The sequence below is a fragment of the Chiloscyllium plagiosum genome, unplaced genomic scaffold (assembly GCF_037043375.1).
Source record: "Chiloscyllium plagiosum isolate Xiang-an unplaced genomic scaffold, Cpla_swu_hap1 HiC_scaffold_44, whole genome shotgun sequence".
Lineage (NCBI taxonomy): Eukaryota > Metazoa > Chordata > Chondrichthyes > Orectolobiformes > Hemiscylliidae > Chiloscyllium > Chiloscyllium plagiosum.
Genome location: NW_028270182.1, coordinates 21,155,804 through 21,173,698, shown reverse-complemented (window position 1 = coordinate 21,173,698; position 17,895 = coordinate 21,155,804). Strand labels below are relative to the sequence as shown.

Below are 17,895 nucleotides of genomic sequence, written 5' to 3'. Positions count from 1 at the left end.
GAGATGCTAAGAATGTTTTGGACAGCGAGAAGTTGTGATCTGGATTGTAGGAACTTTCAAAAGGAGAATCAGAAACACTAAGGGCAAAGAGTGATGTTTTGGTGAGACTTGAAGCCAAAGTTCAAATCAAAATGGAGTTGGAAGGGGAGATAAAGCACTGATTACCCCATTTGTGCCCATCTTTCTCAAAGTATCATGAGCATTGATGGACGCAGTGTGCTCCTCCTCCAAAAACTTAGATACTTTCGATGCAGAAATGTAACCGTGGAAGAGGAGCTGACAGCCAGCAGATATGAACATCCCCTCCACAGCCCTTTTCCTGTACTTGTTGATAGCCAGCCAGGCCAAACCCAGGAGCAGACCAACAGGGAGGTGCTCTGATCCATCCATACCCCTCCACACTGGATGCTCAAAAATCACAAGAGTAGTGGCTGAAGTGCAAAAGATTTTGTAAAAAACTACAAGAGGGGTACAATCGCCCACAACCAATATATGGTGAATGGTCGAGCCTTAAATAGTGTAGTGGAACAGAGGAACCTCTGAGTCCTGGTGCACTATTCTCTGAAAGTGGAGTCACAGGTAGGCAGGGTAGTGAAGAAGGCTTTTGGCACACTGGCATTCATCAGTCAAGGCATTGAGCATAGAAGTTGGCAAGTTAGAATAGAATAGAAATAAGCCCTTCAGCCCACCTACACTCAGTAACCCACCCAGACCCACTTCCTTACCCTAATATTCTAATTTTACCCTGACTGATGCACCTAACCTACACATCCCTGAACACTGGACAAATTAGCTTGGTCAGTTCACCTGAACTCCACATCTTTGGACTGTGGGAGGAAACCAAAACACTTAGAGGAAGCCCATGCAGACACTGGGAGAATGCACAAACTCCACACAGTCGCCCGAGGCCGGAATTGAACCCGGGTTGCTGGTGTTGTGAGACAGCAGTGCTAACCACTGAGCAACTGTGCCGCCCCAAAGTTTTATGTTGCAGTTGTACAGGACTTTAGTGAAGCCAAATTTGGAGTATTGTGTTCTGTTTTGGTCACCTTGCGATAGGAAATATGTTATTAAACTAGAAAGAGTGCAGAAGAACTTTATAAGGATGTTGCCATGATTCAATGGCCTGAGTTATAGGGAGAGGTTAGACAAGCTAGGACTCTTTTTTTTTTTTTCTTCTTCTTTAGAGCGTAGGACACTGAAGGGGAGCTTTTATAGAGGTGTAAAAGATTGGTAGGCATGGATAGAAGGAATGCACTCAGTCTCTTTCCCAGGGTTGAGAAATCAAGGACTAGGGGGTTAAAGGGGAAAGAATAAACTGGAATCTGAGGGGTATCTTTTTTACACCGTGCTTTACATGTGGAATGAGCTGCTAGCAGAAGTGGTTGAGGCGAGTACCTGAACGTTTTAAAAGGCATTTGGACAAATACATGGATAGAAAAGGTTTGGAAAGATTTGAGTCAAGTGCAGGGAAATGGGGTTAGCATAGATGGACATTTTAGTTGGCATGGATGATTTTGGGCTGAAGTTTGTGCTGAATATATGCATGATCCAAAACGCCACAAGACTAGTCTGCTTTAGAGCTGCCAACATCAAAGTCCCATTGCACCCTGATGATACTCTCCTACAACCTCCCATCAGGCAGAAGATTCCGAACCCTGAACATATGCACCATCAAGTTCAGGAACAGCGTCTTGGCTGTTATTAGACTGATGAATGGACTCTCTGGCCTCCAATAATGCTGATCTCGCCTAACGCACGCCCTGTGCAATGTAATTTGTATGCTTCTAAGTCTTTTTTTTTTGATCTGTATGTCTTGCTTACTATGATCTGTCTGTACTGCTCATTTTAAAAAAAAAAAAGCTTTTCACTGTACTTCATTACATAGTCATAGAGATGTACAACATGGAAACAGACTCTTCGGTCCAACCTATCCATGCCGACCAGATATCCCAACCCAATCTAGTCCCACCTGCCAGCGCCCTGCCCATATCCCTCCAAACCCTTCCTATTCATATACCCATCCAAATGCCTCTGAAATGTCGCAATTGTACCAGCCCCACCACATCTTCTGGCAGCTCATTCCATACATGTACCACCCTCTGCGTGAAAGAGTTGCCCCTTAGGTTTCTTTTATATCTTTTCCCTCTCACCCTAAACCTATGCCCTCCAGTTCTGGACTCCCCGACCCCAGGGAAAAGACCATGTCTGTTGATCCTATCCATGCCCCTCATAATTTTGTAAACCTCTACAAGGTCATCCCTCAGCCTCCGACACTCCAGGGAAAACAGCCCCAGCCTGTTCAGCCTCTCCCTGTAGCTCAGATCCTCCAACCCTGGCAACATCCTTGTAAATCTTTTCTGAACCCTTGCAAGTTTCACAACATTTTTCTGCTAGGAAGGAGACCAGAATTGCACGCAATATTCCAAAAGTGACCTAACCAATTTCCTGTACAGACGCAACATGACCTCCCAACTCCTGTACTCGATATTCTGACCAATAAAGGACAACATGCCAAATGCTGCCTTCACTATCCTATCTACCTGCTACTCTACTTTCAAGGAGCTATGAACCTGCACTCCAAGGTGTCTCTGTTCAGCAACACTCCCTAGGACCTTACCATTAAGTGTATAAGTCCTGCTAAGATTTGCTTTCCCAAAATGCAGCACCTCGCATTTATCTGAATTAAACTCTATCTGCCACTCCTCAGCCCAATGGCCCATCTGGTCCAGATCCAGTTGTAATCTGAGGTAATCCTTTTCACTGTCCACGACACCTCCAATTTTGGTGTCATCTGCAAACTTACTAACTGTACCTCTTATGCTCGCATCCAAATCATTTATGTAAATGACAAAAAGCTGAGGGCGCAGCACCGATCTTTGTGGCACTCCACTGGTCACAGGCCTCCAGTCTGAAAAACAATCCTCCACCACTACCCTCTGTCTTCTACCTTTGAGCCAGTTCTGTAGCCAAATGGCTAGTTCTTCCTGTATTCCATGAGATCTAACCTTGCTAATCAGTCTCCCATGGGGAACCTTGTCGAACTCATTACTGAAGTCCATGTAGATCACATCTACTCCTCTGCCCTCATCAATCTTCTTTGTTACTTCTTCAAAAAACTCAGTCAAGTTTGTGAGACATGGTTTCCAACGCACAAAGCCATGTTGACTATCCCAAATCAGTCCTTGCCTTTCCAAATACATGTACCTCCTGTCCCTCAGGATTCCCTCCAACAACTTGCCCAGCACAGAGGTCAGGCACACCGGTCTATAGTTCCCTGGCTTGTCTTTACCGCCCTTCTTAAACAGTGGCACCACGTTTGCCAACCTCCAGTCTTCCGGTACCTCACCTGTGAATATCGATGATACAAATATCTCAGCAAGTGGCCCAACAATCACTTCTCTAGCTTCCCACAGAGTTCTCGGATGCACCTGATCAGGTCCTGGGTATTTATCCACCTTTAACAGTTTCAAGACATCCAGCACTTCTTCCTCTGTAATCTGGACATTTTGCAAGATGTCACCATCTATTTCCCTACAGTCTATATCTTCCATATCCTTTTCCACAGTAAATACTGATGCAAAATATTAATTAGTATCTCCCCCATTTTCTGTGGCTCCATACAAAGGCTGCCTTGCTGATCTTTCAGGGGCCCTATTCTCTCCCTAGTTACCCTTTTGTCTTTAACATATTTGTAAAAACCCTTTGGATTCTCCTTAATTCTATTTGTCGAAGCTATCTCATGTCCCCGTTTTGCCCTCCTGATTTCCCTCTTAAATGTACTCCTACTTTCTTTATACTCTTCTAAGGATTCACTCGATCTATCGTGTCTATACCTGACATATGCTTCCTTTTTCTTAACCAAACCCTCAATTTCTTCAGTCATCCAGCATTCCCTGTACCTACCAGCCTTCCCTTTCACCCTGACAGGAATATACTTTCTCTGGATTCTCGTTATCTCATTTCTGAAGGCTTCCCATTTTTCAGCCGTCCCTTTACCTGCGAAAATCTGCCTCCAATCCAGCTTTTGAAAGTTCTTGCCTAATACCGTCAAAATTGGCCTTTTTCCAATTTAGAAGTTTCAACTTTTAGATCTGGTCTATTCCTTTTCCATCACTACTTTAAAACAAATAGAATTATGGTCTCTGGCCCCAAAGTGCTCCCCCACTGACACCTCAGTCACCTGCCCTGCCTTATTTCCCAAGAGTAGGTCAAGTTTTGCACCTTCTCTAGTAGATACACCCACACACTGAATCAGAAAATTGTCTTGTACGCACTTAACAAATTCATCTCCATCTAAACCTTTAACACTATGGCAGTCCCAGTCGATTGTTTGGAAAGTTAAAATCCCCTACCATAACCACCCTATTATTCTTGCAGATAGCTGAGATCTGTTTGTTTCTTAATTTCCCTCTGACTGTTGGAGGGTCTATAATACAATCCCAATAAGGTGATTATCCCTTTCTTATTTCTCAGTTTCACCCAAATAACTTCCCTGGATATAATTCTGGGGGATATCCTCCCTTAGCACAGCTATAATGCTATCCCTTATCAATAATGCCACTCCCCTCCTCTCCTGCGTCCCTTTCTATCCTTCCTTTGGCATTTGTATGCTGGAACATTCAGCTGCCACTCCTGCCCATCCTGAAGAAGGGCCTGTGCCCGAAACATCGAATCTCCTGTTCCCTGGATGCTGCCTGACCTGCTGTGCTGTTCCAGCAATAAAGTTTCAACCCTCCTCTAGTTGGACTATCTGCATACTGTTTCAAGAAAACCTTTGGACACACTTAAAATTCTGCCTATTCTAAACCCCTTGCTCGAAGGGAGCAAGTCAATATTGTAGAAGTTGAAGTCACCCACTATGAGAACCCTTTTTGTTATTGCATCTTTCCATTATTCTACTGAATACTTGTTTTTCAATGTCTCGGTAGCAGTTGGGGGACTTATAGTATGATCCTGAATGATTGCACTCTGTTTGCTTTGTTTTTTTTGTTTTTCTTTTGTTTTCTTCTACGGGGTCAGCTTTTGTTTTTAAACTACTCACTGCCATCAGTAATCGCCTGTGCAGCCAACTAAAAATTTACAAAGTCTATCCTGGGGAATGTAGCCATCAAAAGTGAGGGGGAAGAGGATAGGGATTAAATTGAAATGGAGCTGGGGGGAAATTTTCAAATGAATGTGGTGACTTTTAGCAGTCACCTTTTATTGAAAGACTGAGATGAAAGGCAGGCAGCACTAATATTTGAACTCTGGATCACCTGGTTGATAGGCAGGTGCTTTAACCCAGAGTAGCAGATCCAGAGAATGTTTGTTTTTATTCTCATTTACCCAAAAGTATATTCACACAATTGAGTTACTGTTCGACCACCGCAGCTGTGACCTTTTTGTTCATTTTTTCACTTTAACTGCCACTGATCAGCACCTCTACAGTCCAGTCTGCCACAGTGGGCAATTTAGCATGGAACCAGAGCATCTGGAGGAAACCCACGCAGACAGAGGGAGAATGTGCAAACTCCGCATGGACTGTTACCCTAGGTGGAATCGAACCTGGGTCTATGGTGTTGTGTGGCAGCAGTGCTAACCACTGTGCTGTTTTTATGCTCTCCCAACTGAGTGACCTTCCCACCACAAAAATCATAGGTGAGGAGAGGCATAAGGAGAGTGAGAAGTGACTAAATCTAAACTGGATTGGATGAGGAAATAAAGCACTTATCCGCCGTAGTGCCCCTCTGTCTGTGCCTGCATGGATACATTTATACCCAGCCTGGGCCAGCCCAGTAGCGCACACATGAGCAGGTCCTGTGATCTGCCTACACCCACCCGCACCGGATGCCCAAAGACAACGAGCATAGGGTTGAAGGTCACCCAAAAACACCACAAAAGATTTTTTGAGTAATTATTAAGGAATGCCACTGCCCGTAACCAGTACATATGGTCTACAGACTCCACAGCGCTACAAAGTATACTGTTGGACTGGGAGGCCCTGAACCGTTACACATTATAAGGGACTATTGCATTCTACCTGGATCTGCTTTATCAAGGATTTAAGTGATGAATACCAGTGGAGCAGGCCAATGCCTGTTACCAAACTATTAGATAAATTCCATAGGAATATTCGTTAGTAATTCTCCATAGGCCTTAAACAGGTTATCATGAGAAAATAGTCAAGATGTTTGGTGGAGGCTGAGACCATTACATTATTTAAAAGACATCTAATGTTGAGGGTGAGTCATGGTTTCCCTTTTAAGTGGTCATGGTGGGGGGGTTCTTTATTTAAGTATTTTTGTTAATCCTGTCTTCAAACAATTATTTAAGGCTAATTTTATCCACTTGCTTGACAAGATTATGCAAGATCTTCAAAGATGGCAGACTCTTCCAATATCCTGGTTAGGCCAAATACCCCTTATTAAAACGAATGTTCTTCCTCGTTCACTATACCCTATGTGAGTGCTTCCTTTGATGTTGAGAGACTTAGTGGCTGGCACCACAGGTGGCCCCTTATTAAGCTCGTCACAGGCTTCGTATGGACTGGAGTGCTGTGGCAGGGAAATAGGGAGGGTCTTGGAGACCAATTTTCTCTTCTCCTGGGCCTGCCCAATTTATCATCTTTAGACAGTCATGGGAGAAATATCCTTCCTTTCTGCGTGAGGAGAAATATTTTGTATTGGGTGACTGGAGACCGCCCCCTGGGCCAGTCAGGTTGCGTAAGCTAATTATGGAACATATCCCATTGGACTTTCTTACAAATATGGTGCACCAAAAAAAACTGAATTTTTATAAGACATGGCAACCCTATTTGGATTACCTCAATGCAGATTTGTTTGCCATTTTAATTGGGGTTTTTGTGTAGCCACGACGATCTGATTTAGCGAACGTGGTACTCCGAGAGAAAGAATTGGGCTAATGGTAAGTGTAGATGAACAGAGACACCTCTGTGTCCAGGTACATCGATGCTTGAAAGTTGCCTTCCAGGTTGATAGGGTTGTTAAGGCATAGTGTGTTAGCTTTTATTGGTTGAGGGATTGAGTTTCAGAATCATGATATCATGCTGCAGCTGTACAAAACTCTGGTGCGGCTGCAATTGGCGTATTGCATCCAGTTCTGGTTACCGCATTATAGGAAGGATGTGGAAGCTTTGGAAAAGATTCAGAAGAGATTTGCTAGATGTTGCCTGGTATGGAGGGAAGGTTTTATGAGGAAAAGCTGAGGGATTTGAGGCTGTTTTCATTAGCAAGAAGAAGGTTGAGAGGTGACTTAATTGAGACATACAAGATATTAGTGGGTTACATAGAGTGTACAGTGAGAGTCTTTTTTTCCTAGGATAGCGATAGCTAGCTTTAAATTGAGAGGTGATAGATATAGGACAGATGTCAGAGGTAGTTTCTTTACTCCGATTAGTAGGGGCATGGAATGCACTGCCTGCAACAGTAGTAGACTCTCCAACTTCAAGGGCATTTAAATGGCCATTCCGTAAACGTATGGATGAGAATGGAACAGTGTAAGTTAGATGGGCTTCAGATTGGTTCCACAGATTGGCGCTACATTAAGGGCCGAAGCGCAGTACAGGCCCTGTAATGTTCTGTTCTAATTTCAAATATGCAGGTGTTATATTCAATACTCTCTAAGGTTGGGAGCTATTTCTTCTTTGCGCTGCGCAGTGTTATTTTATCTATTATTTAAACTGGACTGTTTATCTTGCACATGAGTATAGTTTGTTTTGTTTATTTTTTATAGATAGTCATGTTGTTGGTTTATTGTTGTAACTTTGTAATTTTATAAAAACCAAATCTCTTCTCAATAAAAATATTTTTTAAAATAAAAAGCTTTTAGATGGGTATGTGAATAGGAAGTATTTAGAGGGATGTGACCCAGCTGCTGACAAATGGTACTAGATTCATTTAGGATATCTGGTCAGCATTGATGAGTTGGACCGAAGGGTCTGTTTCTGTGCTGTACATCTGTGATTCAACCTGATTTGGTATATTTCACATGCTGCGTGAATGTTAGCTGATGCCTTGGTTGTGATGCCCTCAGGATAACCCCATCCTCTCAAAACCGAGAACAATGGCACAGCCTGCCAGTGAATTTACAGTCTGTGGTGGCTTTTGTGGTTTTAATCTCAACACCAGATTGGAAATTCAGGCTTATTGTTCCATCATTGCAATGACATCAGGCTCATTTGTGTGTGCAGAATTCCTTTCAGCCACTTGCTACATTCTCTGGTGGAAATTCTCTAGTCCTAGTTGACTTTTATCAATCAGTACACAGTTTTTAACAAAAACGCCCTCTGCTCCTTTCTTCTATAGGTTTATATAGAAGGTTCATATCCAAAAACATGAAAGTTATAACTTGGTATCTCATCCCGTTGGTGTCTTTCCTTAGGAAAAAGAAGGTATTCAATGGGAGGCAAAGGACGAGGAGGAAGAAGAGGAAGATGAAGAGGAAGTGGAGTTAGGAGGCGAGCGGGAGGAAGAAGACGATCATATGGAGTACTGCAGAGTCTGTAAAGATGGTGGGGAGCTGCTGTGCTGTGACGCCTGTCCGTCGTCCTACCATATTCACTGTCTCAATCCGCCACTTCCAGAAATCCCCAATGGCGAATGGCTATGTCCCCGCTGTACCGTGAGTGTCTTCTTCATCCAGCACAAAGTTTACTTCAGGGTGAAAAGGGAGCTTGAATGGGTCATAGTTACAGCCAGTTCTAGTAACTGTTCTTGGGATATGAGCATTGTTGACCGGCCTATCCCTTAAGGTGATAGAGAACCCAATTAAACTGTTGCAATCCTATTTGGGGAAGCTGACACTGGTGCAGCTGGATGGGTGGCAGCTCTAAGAGTTTGACCTCTTGGTGTTGACTTGGAGCTGGCTTTAGAGTGATAGTGCTGTCATGTCCCTGTGCAAAGCCTTCCGCACTCACCTAGTGGTACTTGTATTTTCCAGACCAATTCTAGAGTAGCCCTAAAGATAGGTGAAATCCAGCCTCTGACCATTTCCAAAAGTTGACCTTTTCAAAGATTCTGTGGTGAGTGAATTTGTGTCACCTTGGCAGCTGCACCTGTGATGATACTGATATTGTGTGCGCACTTGTTTTTGGGCAGGAGCTTTTCAAGATTTTATCAAAATCCAGATTCCTAGTCACGATGCAATGGCCGTTCCCAGCTGGTAATGTGGGCATTGGTCAAGTGTGGATAATATCTACCTTGGCTATTATCCCTGGTTCAATTGTTTGGGTGTATAGGTTAATTATAAGGCAGTGACACTCGCTGACCTGCTTGTCCAGCAAGTTGCTTGCACCTGCTGAAGAAGAGGCCAGGAACTGAAGTGTTAATGTCTCGAGTTAGAAGTTCAGTACAGAAGGAGGCTATTTGACCCATCGTGTCTGTACCACCTCCTGAAAGAGCTTCCATTCTCCGACCCTATCTTTGTAGCCCTGTCAATTCATGACTTTCAAATATATATCCAGCTCCGTTTTGAAACCTACAAAATCTGCCTCTCCCATTCTCCCAGGCAGTGTATTCCAAATCCTAACAAGTCTGAAAAGAAGCTTCTCTTTCTGTCACTCTTCAATGTTTTTTGATCCTTAAGAATAACATCTATCTCCTTGAAGATGTTCAATATTTTGGTCTTGACCACTTTGGAAGGGAATTTCACAGGCTCAGCAGTCTGAGTGAAGAAGCTTCTTATTTCAGTCTTAAATGGCCTGCTCCTTATCCTTCCACTGTGAGCCCTGGCTCTAGATTCTGTGGTCATCAGGAATATCTCTTGCTTCCTTCCCCACCTGTCCCACCCCCAAAGTCTGAATATAGTCCTAATTGATTCACTCTCCCTTCAGTCTTGCCATCCCAGATATCTGTTTAATATTTTCCTTAACATCCAACTTAAAGCATTCAAGTTTTACAATAGAACATAGAAGAATAGAGCGCAGTACAGGCCCTTTGGCCCTCGATGTTGCGCCGATCCAAGCCCACCTAACCTATACTAACCCACTATCCTCCATATACCGATCCAATGCCCGCTTAAATGCCCATAAAGAGGGAGAGTCCACCACTGCTGCTGGCAGGGCATTCCATGAACTTACGACTCGCTGAGTGAAGAACCTACCCCTAACATCAGTCCTATATCTACCCCCCCTTAATTTAAAGCTATGCCCCCTTGTAATACCCGACTCCATACGCGGGAAAAGGTTCACACTGTCAACCCTATCTAACCCCCTAATCATCTTGTACACCTCAATCAAGTCACCCCTAAACCTTCTTTTCTCTAATGAAAACAGCCCCAAGTGTCTCAGTCTATCCTCATACGATCTTCCTTCCATACCAGGCAACATCCTGGTAAACCTCCTCTGCACCCGTTCCAGTGCCTCCACATCCTTCCTATAGTATGGCGACCAAAACTGCACACAATATTCCAGATGCGGCCGCACCAGAGTTTTATACAACTGCATCATGACCTCAGGACTCCGGAACTCAATTCCTCTACCAATAAAAGCCAGTACGCCATATGCCTTCCTCACCGCACTATTTACCTGGGTGGCAACTTTCAGAGATCTGTGTACATGGACACCAAGATCCCTCTGCTCATCCACACTACCAAGTATCCGACCATTAGCCCAGTACCCCATCTTTTTGTTATTCTTCCCAAAGTGAATCACCTCACATTTAGCTACATTGAATTCCATTTGCCACCTTTCTGCCCAGCTCTGCAGCTTCTCTATATCCTGCTGTAACCTGCCACATCCTTCCTCACTGTCAACAACTCCTCCGACTTTCGTATCATCCGCAAACTTGCTCACCCAACCTTCTAACCCCTCTTCCAGGTCATTTATAAAAATGACAAACAGCAATGGTCCCAAAACAGATCCTTGCGGAACACCGCTAGTGACGGCACTCCATGAAGAAACTTTGCCATCAACTACTACCCTCTGTCTTCTTCCATCCAGCCAATTCCTAATCCAAACCTCCAACTCACCCTCAATGCCATATCTCCGTATTTTCTGCAGTAGCCTACCATGGGGAACCTTATCAAACGCCTTACTAAAATCCATGTATACCACATCTACCGCTTTCCCCTCATCAACCTCCTTCGTCACCTTTTCAAAGAATTCAATAAGGTTTGTGAGGCACGACCTGCCCTTCACAAAACCATGCTGACTATCCTTGATCACATTATTCCTATCCAGATGTGCATAAATCCTATCCCTTACAATTCTCTCTAAGACTTTGCCCACAAAAGAAGTGAGACTCACCGGCCTATAGTTACTAGGGTTATCCCTACTCCCCTTTTTGAACAAGGGAACCACATTTGCTATCCTCCAGTCTTCTGGCACTACTCCTGTAGACAAAGAGGACATAAAAATCAAGGCCAATGGCTCTGCAATCTCCTCCCTTGCTTCCCAGAGAATCCTAGGATAAATGCCATCAGGCCCAGGGGACTTATCTATTTTCACCTTTTCCAGGATTTCCAACACCTCTTCTCTACATACCTCAAAGCCATCCATTCTACTTATTTGTGACTCAGTATTCACATCGACGACAATGCCCTGTTCCTGAGTAAATACTGAAGAAAAGTATTCATTCAGTGTCTCCCCAATCTCTTCCGCCTCCACACGCAACTTCCCACTACTATCCTTGACTGGACCTATTCCTACCCTAGTCATTCTTTTATTCCTAACATACCTATAGAAAGCCTTAGGGTTTTCCCTAATCCTACCGACTAAGGACCTTTCATGTCCCCTCCTTGCTGCTCTTAACTCTCTCTTCAGGTCCTTCCTGGCTACCCTATAACTCTCAATCGCCCCAATTGAACCTTCACGTCTCATCTTGAGATAGGCCGCCCTCTTCCATTTAACAAGGGATTCCAATTCCTTATTAAACCACGGCTCCCTCGCACGACCCTTTCCTCCCTGCCTGACAGGTACATAATTATCAAGGACACTCAATAGTTGCTCCTTGAACAAGCTCTACATATCATTTACACTCTTGCCTTGGAGTCTACTTTTCCAGGCCACACATCCTAAGTCATGCCTCACCGCATCATAATTTCCCTGACCCCAGCTATAACTCTTGCCCTGTAGTACACACTTATCCCTCTCCATCACGAGAGTAAAAATCACCGAATTATGGTCACTATCCCCAAAGTGCTCACCTACCTCTAATTCTAACACCTGGCCTGGTTCGTTACCCAGAACCAAATCCAGTATGGCCTCACCTCTTGTTGGCCTGTCTACATATTGTGTCAGGAAACTCTCCTGCACACATTGAACAAACACTGACCCATCTAACGAACTTGAGCTATAGCTTTCCCAATCAATATCAGGAAAGTTAAAGTCCCCCATAACCACCACCCTATTACTGTCACTCATCTCCTGAATCACCTTCCCTATCCTTTCTTCTACGTTTCTAGGACTATTGGGAGGCCTGTAAAAGACTCCTAACAGGGTGACCTCACCTTTCCTATTCCGAACCTCAGCCCAAACTACCTCAGATGGCAAGTCCTCATCCATCGTCCTTTCCACCACTGTAATACTATCTTTGACAAGCAATGCCACACCTCCCCCTCTTTTACCCCCACCTCTGACCCTACTAAAACATTTAAATCCTGGAACCTGCAACAGCCAATCCTGTCCCTGTTCTAGCCATGTCTCCGTAATAGCCACAACATCGAAGTCCCAGGTACCAACCCACGCTGCAAGTTCACCTACCTTATTTCGTATACTTCTTGCATTGAAGTATACACACTTCAAGCCACTTTCCTGTTTACAGACACCCTCCTTGGAAATTGATGCCATGTTCCTAACCTCCCTACACTCCTGGCCCTGCACCCTGAAGCTACAATCTGGGTTCCCATGCCCCTGCAGAGTTAGTTTAAACCCTCCCCAAGAGCACTAGCAAACCTCCCCCCAAGGATACTGGTGCCCCTCAGGTTCAGGTGTAGACCATCCTGTTTATAGAGGTCCCACCGTCCCCAGAAAGAACCCCAGTTATCCAAAAACCGGAATCCCTCCCTCCTGCACCATCCCTGTAGCCACGCATTTAAGTGTTCTCTTTCCCTATTCCTCGAATCTCTATCACGTGGCACGGGTAACAAACCAGAGACAACAACTCTGTTCGTTCTAACTCTGAGCTTCCAACCTAGCTCCCTGAAAGCCTGTCTAACATCCTCGGCACTCCTCCTACCTATGTCGTTGGTGCCAATATGCTCCCCCTCCCCCTCCAGGACCCGGAAAACACGATCAGAGACATCACGTACCCTTGCATCTGGGAGGCAACATACCAATCGTGAGTCTCTCTCGTTCCCACAAAACCGCCTATCTGTGCCCCTAACTATCGAGTCCCCAATTACTACTGCTCTGCTCTTCTTCACCCTTCCCTTCTGAGTAACGGGGACAGGCTCCGTGCCAGAGCCCCGTTACTTACCCCTGGTAAGTCATCCCCCCCCCCACAAGTATCCAAAACGGTATAGCTTGATTTTTCTGTGTTCTGGGGGTGATCCAGACTAGAGGTGGGAATATAACCTCAATTTCAAACTTGTTTTGTTAAAAAGTTTTTAACTTTTATTTGTTCAAGAATTGGGCAAAGCTAGGAAGGCTTTTTTATTAGCTAGTTTTGAGAAGATTTGTAGCTCAGGTTGAGGTTCTGGATGTAGGTTTGCTCGCTGAGCTGGAAGGTTCGTCACCATGCTAGGCTCACTGATATTACCTAGAATGGTGATGAAAAGTCTGAAAATGAGCATTCCAACTCAGTGAGCAGACCTACATCCAGCTGTTTTTATTGTCCATTTCAGGGCAGGACTTATGATGGCTTTGGGGAATGTTGCCAAGCAAAGAGACTTGAGGGTGTAGGTGCATAGTTCCTTGAAAGTGGGGTAACAGACAGTGTGGTTAAGAAAGTGTTTGGCGCACTTGCCTTCATTGATCAGAGCATTGAGTTTAGGAGTTGGGATGTCATGTGGCTGTTGAGAGGGTTGACCTTCTAGAGGCTTATAAAATCATGGAAGGCATGGGAATAGGATAAATAGTCAAGGTCTTTATCCTAGGGTGGGGAAGTCTAAAACTGGAATGGCTAAGATTTAAGGTGAGAAGGGAAAGATTTTAAAATAAGCCTGAGGGGTAACTGTTTGATGCAGATGGTGATGCATGTACGGAATGAGGTACCAGAGGAAGTGCTGGAGGGTGGTACAATTGCAACATTTTAAAAGCTATCTGAATGGGTATAGGAATAGGAAGGGTTTAGAGGGATATGGGCTAAGTGCTGGCCAATGGGACCAGGTCATATTAGGATGTTTGGTTGGCAAGGCTAAATTGGACTGAAAAGTCTGTTTCCATGCTCTCTGACACTGACTTTTGCTGACAGTCTTGAAATTGTGACCCTTAGTTACGGACTTGGCTGATTGAAACTGAATATCCTCTTTACACTATCAAAATTGTTCATAATTTTGAACACCTCAATAAGATCACCTTTCTACTCTTGTCTGCTCCAAAAGAGAATAAACCCAATTTCTCTAATCTTGTCTCTAAAGTCCCCCGTTCGTGTTGCCATTCTTTTGATCTCACTCTCTAGAACTTTGAGCCCAGGACTGAAAACAATACTCTGTGGTCTGGATAATGATTTGTAGATGAATAGTGTCACTTCCTTGCATTTGTACGCTATGCTTCTGTTTATAAAGCCTTTATAAGCCACCTTAGCAACTGTTTCAACTTGCCTGGCCACCTTCAGAGAATTGCCTGAGGTCCCTCTGCTCCTGTACTGCCCTCAAACTTGCACCATTTGATTCTGTGTCTCTCCAGTATTTCTTCTACCAAAGTGCGTTACTTCATATTTGTCTGCGTAGAATTTCATATGGCATGCGTTTGCTTATTTGGCCAACTTGTTAACGTTCCTGTCAAGTTGGTCAGCATAATCATAACAATTCAATATTCTTCCAGTTTAGGGTCATCTGTAAATTTAGATTTTGATCTCAATATCCATGTCCAAATCATTTATATAAATCAGAAAAAGCAAATGTGTCAACACCAATCCCTAGACTCCTCTCCAATCTGAGATATGCTCATCTATATAAAAATAATTTTTATAAAATCCTGGAGGGTAGGGGGATAGGGTGAATAGTCAAGGCCTTTTTCTTAGGTTGGGGAGGTCTAAAACTGGAGGGGCATAGGTTTAAGATGAGAAGGGAAAGATGTAAAATAAGCCTGAAGGGTAACTCTTTGATGCAGAAGTGTTTCCTCTAATCCCTGTGTTTTAGCCAACTTCTAATCCATGTTGCTAAAGACGCATCAATCCCAAACATTTCTAATTTGCTAAACAACCTACCATGTGGCATTGCATCAAATTATTTTTGAGAAGCCAACTGAAGAACATCCACAGTAGTACCCTCATCCACTGCCTGTGTCACCTTGTTAAAGAACTCAATCAAATTTGACAGTCATGATTTGCCCTTGACAAAGCCATGTTGACTGTCTAGTATTACCTTAGCTGTCTGTAAGTGTATCCCATATTATTGCCTCCATCAGTTTTCCTAATGCTGATGTAAAGCTGACAAGTCTGTAGTTTCCTGGGTTATTCTTTACCCCTTAAATAGTGGTGTCACGTTTGCAATCTTCCAGGATGAAGTCTGTGTTCAGAAAGGCCTGGAAAATCTCTGGCACAGCTCTGCAATTTGCTCTATCTAGAGTGCATCCTATCCAGGTCTTTTCTAATTTGCTCTTTTCTAACTGCCAGCCCTTTTAGCACTACTTAATCTGTCACTGTACTGGTCATTTGCATAACAACCACATTTCAACTAGGCCATCATGACTGCTTTCTAGTTTGATAAAGACTGAAGCAAAATATTCTTTAGCACCTTTACCATATTCTTTGTTCCAGTGCACAGCTTGTTCCTTTTGGGCTTCACTTTATCCTTCACTAATCTTTTACTATTAAATGTTTAAAGAATACTTTAAAACTTGTTTTAACACATCCCTTCCTCATACTACTACTAATTTCTTATTCCAGATTTTGCAAATCTTCTGCATTTGAGATACTCTTCCTGATTTCTGTTGCGATTATTATTCCGGTCTGCATCATATGCCTCCTTTTCTTTACTTTTTTTTTCAATATCATTAGTTATCCAGGGTATTGTACCCCGCATTTCATTCTCCTCTCTTTTGAATTTCTCTCCTTTTTCATTCCCTGTTTTATTCGCCAAGGTTCATTTCTAATCAACGTACTCCAATTCAACTTTCAGACCCCTAAAATCTACCCTTTCCAGTATGGAATATTTTATTATTCACTTTTTTTTAAAGCATTTTTCCAACTTAATATTGAACCTTATTGTGATTGCTATTTCCCAAATGCTTCGCCACCTTGATGTTCTGCATTTGGCCTACCTCAGGACCAGATCTAACATCACTCCTTCCCTGCTAGGGCTGGAAATATACTGATGCAGAAAGTTCGCCTGAATACATTTCGGTGATTCCTCCACTTCTTCTGTGCCCCACAATCTACCTTTTTTGCAGTCTGCCCTGAAATCACCAACTATTGCAATCATACTTGTCCTGCAGATTTCTTGCTTTACAAATTTCTTGCTCTCACTACTTCCTGCCTGCCATTTGGAGAACTAGAATAGGTACCCAGTAAGGTCACCACTCCTTTCCTGTTTCTCACCTCCAACCGTCCAGATTCCAATCCAGGAGCTGCATCTCATGCAAGGACAATTTATGCTATCAATGACCCAAGATCGCTACACTACCCCTCCCTCCTTTTTTTTTTAAAAGCACAGTTTCTCCTAAAAGCCTTATAACCCTGGATGTGAAGTATCCAGTCCTGTTCTGGTTTGAGTCGAGAGTGTGGTGCTGGAAAAGCACAACAGGGCAGGAGAGTCAACGTTTCGGACAAAGCCCCTCATCAGGATCGAGGCCCTTACGCATACAATTTAACTCTTTCATGCCCACTGGAAGGCAACCATTTATTTGTTCACTATCAAATCTTAAGCCTTCCTTCACTTATTTTTCCCCATTCACGATCTTCTCTCTTTTGCCCTATCTGTTAACTTCCAAAACTAGGCCCATTAGTCAACCCACCTCACTGCTTTACAAATTTTAATCCACCCCCACCACACTATTTACACACAGATTAATTCCGTATCTGCTCAAGTGAAGCCCATCTCATCTGACCAGCTTTTTCCTTTCCCAAAGGTGATCTCAGTGTCTCAAAAATCTAAACCCCTCCCTTCCAAACTATCCCACAAGACGCACAGTATCTAAATTTCTTTCTGAATCTGCTTATGTAACCCACCCAATGCCTGGATCTATAAGCATAAAATAATTTACTTGGTTGTTCCTGTGTGTGGGATCACTGTGCAAATTGCCTCACTGCTCATATTGTAACTGTGACACCACTTCAAAAATATTTCATTTGCTGTAATGTGATTGTTTTTCAACTTTCACAATGTAAGTTTTTCTGCTGTGTGACAGTAAGGATTCACCTTCTTTCCTGATATTTTCTGTCTTAAGTGCCCTCCCTTGAAAGGCAGAGTCCAGAAGATTCTTCATTGGAAGTGGGGTGAATTGCCAATACCAGTCCCTGTACCCAGACCTCCTGATGCCACTCCTGAGGATTCCCCACCGAAACCACTGCATGGGCGCCCTGAGCGGGAGTTTTTCGTTAAGTGGGCCGGCCTGTCGTATTGGCACTGCTCCTGGGTCACTGAGCTGCAGGTGAGAAACGGTATTTTTTCCTGTTCTGTCCGTCAATCTGAAATTTGGAGGAAAAACCGAACCGGATTAGATACAGCGTAAAACTCTCATTATCCCCATCAAACACCCTGAAAAGAATATAGCACAGATTGGGATCCCTGAAGTGACTCAGTGGTTAGCACTGTTGCCTTACGGCGCCAGGGATCCAGGTTCAATTCCACCCT

The 17,895-nt window shown here is 43.7% G+C and overlaps 1 protein-coding gene across 9 annotated transcripts in view; it reads left to right on the top strand.

Annotated features, from left to right (window-relative positions):
* LOC122548363 (ATP-dependent chromatin remodeler CHD3) overlaps positions 1–17,895 on the top strand; it is a 117,366-nt gene that overhangs the window by 33,386 nt on the left and 66,085 nt on the right. For all 9 annotated transcript variants that reach the window (XM_087982892.1, XM_087982889.1, XM_087982891.1 and 6 more), the window contains 2 exons: positions 8,383–8,622; positions 17,489–17,692. In XM_087982892.1, coding sequence (XP_087839018.1) covers positions 8,383–8,622; positions 17,489–17,692 — 444 coding nt within the window. The remainder of the gene's footprint in view (positions 1–8,382; positions 8,623–17,488; positions 17,693–17,895) is intronic.